The sequence below is a fragment of the Lepisosteus platostomus genome, chromosome 7 (assembly GCF_059453375.1).
Source record: "Lepisosteus platostomus isolate fLepPlt1 chromosome 7, fLepPlt1.hap1, whole genome shotgun sequence".
Lineage (NCBI taxonomy): Eukaryota > Metazoa > Chordata > Actinopteri > Semionotiformes > Lepisosteidae > Lepisosteus > Lepisosteus platostomus.
Window position 1 is genome coordinate 50976862 of NC_142617.1, and position 9921 is coordinate 50986782.

The 9921-nt window shown below is 47.2% G+C and overlaps 1 protein-coding gene and 1 non-coding gene across 5 annotated transcripts; both read right to left on the minus strand.

Moving 5' to 3' along the window:
- Window positions 1–40: 40 nt before the first annotated feature.
- Window positions 41–8968, minus strand: tipin (timeless interacting protein). 4 transcript variants are annotated; one of them, XM_088641084.1, is made up of 8 exons: window positions 8739–8968; window positions 5728–5888; window positions 4842–4935; window positions 4348–4423; window positions 3642–3764; window positions 3453–3516; window positions 1526–1732; window positions 41–1228 (listed from the first exon to the last, which is right to left on the minus strand). In XM_088641084.1, exons 2-8 carry the CDS (start codon window positions 5864–5866, stop codon window positions 927–929), a joined length of 1005 nt encoding a protein of 334 aa, XP_088497210.1. In that variant the 5' UTR covers window positions 5867–5888; window positions 8739–8968; the 3' UTR covers window positions 41–926. The 4 variants fall into 4 exon arrangements, with proteins under 4 accessions (XP_088497210.1, XP_088497211.1, XP_088497209.1 ...); XM_088641085.1 differs by lacking the exon at window positions 8739–8968 and adding an exon at window positions 6702–7207; XM_088641083.1 differs by lacking the exon at window positions 8739–8968 and adding an exon at window positions 6517–6683.
- On the minus strand, window positions 1961–2091 carry LOC148659128 (small Cajal body-specific RNA 14). Its single transcript, XR_015940664.1, has one exon.
- Window positions 8969–9921: the final 953 nt, after the last annotated feature.

Genomic DNA, 9921 nt, shown 5'->3' on the forward strand with positions numbered 1-9921 from the left:
GTAACAGATTTAAAAGAGAAAACTTCCAAGTGGGCCACAAGACTTTTCATAAGTTTATTTTACAGCATCTCTTTAACACCACCGACAGAAGAACAAAATGACAGTTTTGTAAAATGTCCTGTAGTCATGAACTGGTCCCACCTGCCCCAGCAACTATTACATGAGGCTGATGAGATGGAGGTCCTCTTGAAAGACCTGAATACTGTTAACTGTGCTGTTCTTATCACAGCAGTTTATGTTTCAGAAAATCTGTGCAAGTCCTGAGAAGGTCCTGGAGCATCCTGAGAGCTCAGCTGGAAAAAAAAAAAGCCATTGCTGACTACTGTGCCTATGGAAGGGTGAGTTCAGGGCAGGGTAGGAGGTAGGCAAGGGTATTTTCCCATTACAGTACAAAAAGAAGAGAAGTGCACTTGCTGGAGGGCCAGGCCGATGGGTTGGGAGTTTTACTCCAGGATCTGCTCTGGCACCACTTCCCAGACTGGAGCAATGAGGTCAGCTCCCCTGCCAGAAGGCACCCCATGTCCGTCTCATCTTTTTAATGAAATACTCGACCATTAAGGCCTGTAGCAGACTGACATTCAAGGACCATCAACCCCAATTCTTATAAGTGCCATTCCGAGTTACTAACTTACTTTTAAACACCTGTGGCAGGAAAGCAATCGGGCATTTCTGTTCTAGCCCAGATAACAGGACACCAAGTCAACACTGGTGAAGCCCTGCCGCAGGTGTGGTGTGTATTCCAACATATGTACACACACAAAGGTCATTAAAGGGATAATTCTAGAATATTTATACTCAAGATAAAAAAAAACCTCAAAATAGATTTATTACATTACCATTATTAAATACAAAAGGTGGCCAGTAATTGCCACCCGAGTGACAAAAGCAGTTCAATGTTTCCCCGCACTGGCACAACGAGGAACCGGTCAATCACTATCGGCTTCCTGCTCATCCACCTTTTCAGGCTCAGCCTGACGGGGAGAGGGGCTATCGAATCTCCGACTCGCACGCTGTGCTGAGGCCTCCGCAGCCGCCAGTCCCGTCACCCCCTCTTGCGGCCCTGTGGGGTGGTGGGCTTGGCCAGCGTGGTCAGTCAGCGCCTGATCCAGACTCCGAGATCCAGCATCGGAGTCTTCATGGTTCAGAACAGGGAGGGCCCCGGGCGCTTCGGACAGGTCCTCTGTAGCAGCAGCAGCAAGCTGAGACTGAGACTCGGACTGCAATGCATCTACAAAGGGGACAATTCCAACAAGTCATTACCGCTCATCACCTCTGCTCCAGGGGGATTTATACGAACAGAGCAGAGCAGGTGCAGCTATCTGCAAATAATATCTTGAATTAGGAGGACAACTCAGTTTCTTCTCCGCATTATTCCTCAGCTATTACCCCAGCCAACTTTGAGAACAAATCGCATGTATATTTATGCTTCTCCCTAATAAAAAAGGGATAGTTGGGGGGGGGGAAACAGAAAGGTCCCAGGAGCCAGTAATCCAGGCTGGGTTGGGTTGGGTTCTGCCCGCCTCACCTTCGCTGCTCTCCTGCAGCCTGGCCAGCCGCCTCTCCAGGGCCAGCTGCTTGTTCAGCTCCATCCTGCGCCGCTGCTCCTCCGTCAGCGCCACGGCAGCGGGCGTGGACTGGACCGGGCCCACACCCCCGCTGCTGTCCAGGAAGGGGTCAGGGTCGTCCAGCATGCTGCTCTCCCTGACCGCTCTCTCCTCCTCCTCCGCTTCATCTGGCAAGAGGGTTTTTACCCCAGAAAAGTGGATTGTACTTCCAATTCCCATCCTTGCACTTTAAAATGGATAAGACCACTGCCTGATCAAAAGCAATACCATCTTGTTTCTTTTGATTGAAACTGCTCTTAACCCATAAGCAAAAACAGGATATATTCAATTACATCTAATTACTGGCGATACAAAGACTTGAGCCCCAGGATCCAGGGATGTGCGCTTCAGGCATGCGTGTGTGGAACCATCGCACAGGCAGCCCGATGACTCGACAGGCCCTGTCGGCAGGAACCAGCTTTGCTGTCTGTGGCGTCCTGGACTGCAGCACACTCCTCCGCACTGCAGTCATCGGAGGAACGGCCACATACTGCCCCTACCCCACATATTAGACTGCTCAGGAGCTGGGGATCTGACAACCCCACACTGGCTTCCTGTGGAATTTGTTAGGACTTCACAGAGCTGCTTCTTCATGCACGTATGTGAAGGAACGGGACAGAGCTTGGGAGAACTACAAGGCCACAGGCTAAGCCTGGACTCGGTGGAGACCACATGGCAACAGTGTAGAGGGATTCTGCTTGAGGCACAGAGCAGGGTTTCTCTCACAAGAAAGAGAATCCCAAAAGGTTAAATAAGGAGAGCAAGGATACAAGAAGAAGGCATGTTGTGAAGGATTTAAAAAAAAAAAACAAGACTTTACAAAAAGGAGTATAAGCTGCAAGCACAGGTTAAAACAGATATGAGAAAGGATGAGCAAGACATGTGAAGGAATCGTGGGAGGGAGTCTAAAACTGCAAAAGTTTTATTCCCCCCCACAGTATTATAGGAGCAGAAGAACAGTCAAGGATGAAATAAAGGGTTTCAGAGATAAAGCTGGAAATCTTTTAGATGGCTCAGAATGGCTGGAGTATTAAGAGACTATTTTACTCAGGTAAAATTGTCCTCAGCCTGAGGCATGTCTGTTCTTTCCTTAGAATGCGTTTCATAGAACTAGCATAGAAGTGGCAAAAGTATTGAAAGGTACTAGGAGCTCTTAGATCTCCAAGGTCCTATTTCTGCCAATTGTACAGAAGGAAACAAAGGTTATTAATAGACCATTAAAAACTCCAGCAGTCTCTGGAGACAGGGAAAATATCACTGGAAACCTGCTAATGTGGTGCTGATCCATCAAAGAGGCGAATTCACTGGATCATGTAACTTTAGACTGACGGATCCGGTTTCTCTTACATGCAAGGTTATGGAAAACATTATTAGAACTAGAGGATTATCTCTATGGCAACATGAGCCAGGCCTTGCTTAACTAAACTCCTAAGACCTTCGTGAGCAATCAACAGCAGGAATGGCTACAAACAAACTATGACATACTGGTTTGATTAGATTCTCAGAAGGCTTTAGATAAAAATTCTTGTTTAGGTTTGTTTTTCCTCCCTCAGAAGCTTACAGTACAGTGCTTTGAGTTTGTTTTTTTATACACAATATGCTTTATAAAATCTAGTCTCCTTAGTGGCCAAGGCACTAGTAAGGAGATTTGCCCGTGTATCTGAAACACCACACAATGTCAAATATTCTACCAGTTTAACTACAAGTCATTCACCTTACAATGCAAGGAAGCTTCTGTTTAAAACTATACTGTACATTCGTCTCCCAGTATTTAATATTCTGTAAGCATTCCAGAACTAAAAAGCTTTACTTCGGCGGTGTCCAATTTACAAGAGAATTCCAGCTTACCGTCTTTACCAACAAAGTCTTCATGCGTCAAGGGCATGTCTAATCGTATTCGTTTTAGGCAAGTCTATAAAAGAAACACAAGAAGTCACCTGTTACTGATCAGATTTCTGCAGTCTTGGGAACAGAACTGGAGCCATTTTACATCTAAAAAAAGCATCAGCTTCCTCTACTGCAGCGCTCCAGTCTCACCTGGACTTCTTTCTTACTTCCCAGAGACTCCAGCTTGTCAATGAAGTCGTCAAACTGTAGTTTCGGATATAGTCTGTGGGCCCAGTTCTCCATTTTCTGGATCAACAGCTTCAGGTCTTCAGCCTGTGAAACACACAAGGGAAGGCATTTGTTACTGCTACCACCAGGGGGCAACAACACAGCTCTCTTGTAACAAACTGAACAAAAATCAAAACACCTATTGAATACCCATTTTACACAGAAGAATACATCTGTGCATTTAAAAAGCCTCGCATTTTATCAGCTGTTCATAGTACACAAACTGTAAGGAAAGTTAGTAAAAGAGGAACCACTTGACCCAACACAACCAGCACAGATACTTTCCCCCCCAATTGAACCCTGCTTCACTTGAGAAAGGAATTGACATCAGTGGTCAAAGACCTTCACAGCTTTCCTGCACCAGATCAGTTCTAGGAACTTGAAAGAACTCCTTGAAGTACATCTGTACTACTTAAAAAAAAACACCTTTTCAGAATCCCCCCCCCCCCCCAACACAAACACTTTCCCAACAGAGCTACACTGCTACAGATGCTCATGAATGCAGGGATGCTCCACAGTGGCTCATGTCACAAGCACATTAATGAACGAGATGCAGAGCTGTGGTCATGGCGGCGGCGCCTGGGAAACAGACTTGGGTAGAAAGTGATGCACGCAGCAGAGCTCTCACCTCGTGTCCTTTGCCTTTGAATCTTACATTGTCGAATAAGGTGCGCAGAGCTGGAAGTCCTCTTTCAGACACTAGCCTAAAAAACCCCACACTCAACATTAATGCACAGCACGTACACAGCGCACGTACAAAGGGGATGTTCTCCGTCGGCATACTTCATTTATTAATGAACAGAACTACAGCCGCGGCCGCAATCTGTATCCGTGTTGCACTCCGGCAAAAAACAGAACACGTCAAACCTACAGTACGTGCCTGAATCAGCTGCTGAAACAAGCAAGCAGCTCAAGAAAACAGCCCACAGGAAAAGGAAGGAACTCGATCAAATGTGTGGCCATCATATTCAATTGTTCTCCTTATTAAATGGGTACAGCTATAAGAACTCAGAATTTAGATTCCAAGCAAAAGACTCTGTTTGTAATAAAGGCCATTTATTAGCCGAGAGACCCGACGAACCTTTTCAAAGAGCCAGTTCTGTTGGCGCGCTCACCACATACCTTTGGGAATCAAGCTTTGGCTGAGGTCTCTTCACAGCCCTCCTCTTGGCAATGGGGGCTTCATCTAACCTGGACGTCTCTCCCGCGTCCTCCCCTTGAAACACAAAAGAGGTCAGGTCCACCACACTGGACATGAGAAGTCTTCCGCAGCAGGCTATAGCCAGCCTCATGGACCTGCAGCTCCTGGCAGACTTTGTAAGTGGATCTCCCACATCAGAGCCGATCGGCAATCTTTCACGCACACTTGGAAAGATACGAGGTACAGTGCCTATTTGCTATAATCATCTCTGAAGAAATCCGAGAAGGCTGCCGTGTCAGCATGCGTAGGCTGCAAAGGAACAGGTAAAGGTTGATTCCATGCTGAAAGCAAAAGACAAGAAACTGTTTGGAGCCTTCTTCAGGCGTGTTAGCTCTTTACACACCAAAAGAGGGCTCCACAGGCAAAAGAACCATTTTCCTTTCAACACAGAATAAAACCTTTACCTGTTCCTATAATGATCTTTAGCATCTTAAGTATTGCTTTACACATGAGCAATATTCTTGAAATCCCACATCCCATCAACAACATTTTACCTCCTACAGATCTGGTTCTATTTGATGTTATAGATCATTGTAGCCTCTGCGAAATACACAGAACATGCCATTTAAGGTGAACTATACGGTTTAATTCATTAAACACACTGACAGCCTCCAACATATAAAAGGCCTTCAGCCAGTCTCTGGTCCATTATTTCTGCTAATGCACGTCTCCAAAGCCGAACCCCTGCATGAGGAAGGCTAAGCAGGAGCTTGATTTCCTCGGTTAACCTCGGGGAAGTGCCAGAGACCGCCGGGGGCCGCTGTGGCCCCTGCCGGGTCAGCCCAGACCGCGGCGCGGGGCTCTCACCATTGGGAAGGTCATCGCCGTCCCCGCCGGACCCCTCCCTGCCCGGGGACAGCGGGGGCGGCAGCGGAGGAAAGGCCTCGTCCTCGGTGTTCTCGTAGTCGGGAAGGTCAAACAGGCTGTTCTCCAGCGGGTCGATCATGGTGCAGCACGCCCGGCGCACCCTGGGGGGGACACAAGACAAGGGTCACTCCTGACGGCATTCCCACAGCCGGGCCGCCCGTCCCCGCTGCGCGAGAGGCCCGGCACAGGAGGACCCTGCAGCTTAAAACGGACAACGTGCCCGCGGTAGGTCTCGGCCAAGACCAGAGGCCTGGTGTCGGATACTCGGAGACCCTGCTTGACCACAGTTTTTCCAGATTATCAGAGATGGTAAGGAGAGGCACAGTGGCGCAGCGGACAGCCTTGCTGCCTCGCAGCGCGGGGACCCTGGGTCCAGCTCCCGGGGTGCTCTCTGTATGCTCAGCCTGGGTTTCCTTCACAGTCCAAAGACATACCGATGGGTTAGTTGGCTTCTGAGAAAACCGGCCCCGACGTGGGAGCGCGTTTGCCCTGCGATGTGCGATGGACTGGTGCCGTGTCCAGGGTGTACTCTGGTTAGTGTCCATTACTTGCCAGGATAGGCTCCGAGCCCGTATTGGATAAAGCGGTTATTACAGGGATGATTAAATTGAGAAAAGCAGCTCCTTTACTTTGGCCTTCCATGGAAGCCATCACATATTCCTCTCGAAGTCATATGTAGCCAACACTAACATTATCAGAGGAGCTTCCAGGAGTGAATATCGTAATTACCTTTCTGTTTCCATACGGACAAGCACTGAATGTAGTCAGCATCTTTTGCAAGACTTGAGTCTTTTACATATTTTGCCATTTTCCCCATCCGCGTGCAACATGGAGAGCACGCTGGGGTATGCAAAGAATTCCCAGTGCAAGAAATTGTATATGGCCAATAAAGTGATCTTATTTCAAAATATCACCTTCCAACAGTTCTGTTCTTTCAAACCACGTTGATTCAGTCTGTCCAACACGTGGCTGGTACATGTTCCGTCGATGCACAGCGACCGATAAAACGTACACGTGAAACCACTCTCACGTGTGTTTTATATAGGAACTACAACTGCTTTATTGCCTGGGACTAGTAGAACATGGACGCAAAACGCGTCCAGCGCAATACGCTCTTCAGTACCAACAATGAAATAAGACGGTCACATGACTGCACAGCTCATTTTAGAAAATACTTCCCCGTGGGGAGAGTGAAAAGCCTGGTTATCAAGACTGGCAACTCTTCGAAATCAGAGCGCATGTTCAGAACAATCCTCCCGCACTAATCCGGGGGGCTCAGCTTGTCCACAAGCAAGGATTCCGTGCGCTCACGACGCGGCTGGATAACGATCGACAAGTGACAAAGATGTTAGCGAAACTAACAGCGCGCGTTCAATCACAAATCTGCAGCTGGTCGCAGACACGCCCCTTCCGCAAAGCCCGGAAACTGCCCGGGTCTCGCACATGCGCACAGCGAGGAGCGACACTGCTCCCCTTCGAGTCCCGCTGAAAAGCGCGGCGTGGGGAGTTTGGCGTGTGAATTTCAGGCCTGGTAACAAGAAAGAGGGCTCGTTAAACATAGTAGCGTTATAACTAGGTTCAGAGCGGGTATCTCCAACCCCGAATCTGAAGAGCCCCAATCCACTTAGTCACCTTAAAATCACCCGTTATGAAGGTTTGTGAGTCACTTATCAGTTAAGCACATTTGTTCAGTTGGGAGAACTCGGGTTAAGGTCTGGGTAGTTCTCAGCTCTTTTTTCTTTAAGCTTTAGAGAAAGAGAAAAACTAATAACAGTTAAATTATTCCAGCCAGGTCTTCAGAAAATGAGTTACTGGTTACGTGTAAAATGTCAGACTGGGGTCTCTCCACGATAGAGAAATAGCGATTTCTTTTGTTCTGGCCGAACGGTGTAACGCCCTTGAAGAGCCAAAAGGTTCAGGAAATCTACCATCTCCTCGTGGCTCGGGGCTTTATCTGATTATTGCCCGTCTTTTCCATTTCAGCCACAACTAAACATGCCGGAGAGAAGGAAGGATGCACTTAGCGTTCAGAGACGCCAACATCCCGTAAAAACAAAAGCCAGAAACTAGAGTCCGTTAAACTAACTCGTTGGGTTATAAATGTATTAACTGACACGGATCTAACCTTGAGCAGTGCATCATTTTCTTCAAGAGGGTCAATAAGGTGGTACAATGGTGAGCATTGCTGCCTCGCAGCGCTGGGGCCCTGGGTTCAATTTCAGATCGGGGGTGCTGTATGGATGGAGTTTGCATGTTCTCCCTGTGTTCACACGAGTTTCCACCGTCCAAAGACATGCTGGCTTCAGGGGAAACTGGCCCCGTGAACTGTAATGGACTGGTGTCCTGTCCTGCGAATACCCTGCCTAGAGCCCGTTGCTTGCCGGGATAGCCCCGGCTCCCCTGCAACCCTGTATTAGATGAAGCGGTTGAAAATGGATGGTAGATTCAATTCAAGGTGCATTTACACAGGCATCCATGCCTATCATTGTCCACCGCAGATTCGACACAGGCTGGGTAAAAACTACACGGCCATTCACGTTCTGTAGCAAGAACCTCTTCAATCTTCCCAAAAAAAGTCAAACCAACTTTCCAAACGGCAAGAAAGTGTGCAGGCCGACGCCGAAGAAGCTTTGTAGACGTTTGTCTGTAGGCGTACTGACGTAAAAACTGTGATAGCACTAGGTAAATATGTACGGCCCACAGAAATCACGAAACGAGTTTAGACTTTAACAAAAATTGAAAATAGACGTACTGGATCTGTTGACAGTGCCCAAAAACACAATGGCAAAGTGCCTTCTTACACACAAAAGCGACCTCACGCTTTCTGCACAATTATTGAATCGCAGCAGTGGACAACAGAAAACCCAACACATTTGTGTTTTGTTACTTTATAAAACTATCGCTACACAACACCGTGCGTTATATATACACAAGAAAGCGACTTAACTTACCGGACCACAACAACACAGCAAGGCCGACTGCGCTCGTGAACTCGAAATAAAGGAGAAACTCCGCGAAAAACGGCGACGGAAACAATAAATCAACGAGCAGATAACGTAAAAGAAGACGCTCACTGGCCTATTATTATTGTTCGATAAATCAAGTATTCATCTACAACAGTGGTAAGAAGAGGACTGTCCGCTTTTATCCAAGCGGGTCTCTTCTCCCCGCCGGTTCTGCAACCAACAGCCAATCACATCTTAGAACCACACTGACCAATTAGATCTCTCTACAGGGCGACCACGAGTCCGTTCTATCCAATCAGCGCTTCCTATTTTGAGGGGGCTGGGCTTCCATGCAAATGCAGGGCTCTGTTTTTTTTCGATCAGTGTTATAAAATGTTCCTGCTGTAGGTGGAACGGGCGAAGGTTTATTCCGTGCAGGCCGAAAGGAGAAGAAAAGAGACACAACGTTTCGGCTGTGGAGCCTTCAGGAATATTCAGCATGAAATAAACCTTTACCTGTTCCCTCGCAGCCTACAAATGCTGACGCAGCAACATTTTCGAACTTTTTCCATCTTTCTGGTTGTTGACTTTTTACAGTCTTCCAAATCTGGAGCAATGTTCAGTTTTGCTTGTCTAAATAAGTGACGTAGTTACCCAATCGTTTATTCTCTGTGAGCAGATTTGATTGGTGACTTTCCTTAACGTGGGTGAGGTTCTGCACATAAAAGCTGCAATGATTCTATCAATTACGTTACACTCAAATAATCCGCCTTAAGATCACTTTATTAGCCATGCACAATTTCTTGCATTAGGAATTTGTCTTTTCGCGCACCCCAGCTTGCTCTCCATTAATTATCACGTGTTGCGCTTAATTCGGTGTAATATCTTTGTTTTGAGCTAGAAGGTTTATTTTGACAGCGTGATCTTTAATTCATTCATTCATTCATGCAACAAGAAAGAAAGAAAATAGGCAGTACAGTGTGACATCCTGCCAACTTCACACGCTGCACACGGATCGTACAGCCAGAACTGATACTAGAAAAGAAGAAGATACCAGAAGACCCGATGATCCAAGAATTTAACATCCTCAAAGGCATTGACAAACACAGTGGCCCTCGTCAAGAGGTGAAACACGAACCAGACGTGGTTCATTTTAGAACCGAGAACGGGTACAGGGACGTCTTTACAA

Bases quoted from the DNA above. Each gene is read 5' to 3' on its own strand.
- tipin (XM_088641083.1), bottom strand. The intron at 4,936-5,727 runs GTGAGAGCCCCG...TTGTGTTTCAAG, and splicing joins CGGCGATGACCTTCCCAATG to GGGAGGACGCGGGAGAGACG. The intron at 4,424-4,841 runs GTATGTGGTGAG...GGGGTTTTTTAG, and splicing joins CCAAAGCTTGATTCCCAAAG to GCTAGTGTCTGAAAGAGGAC.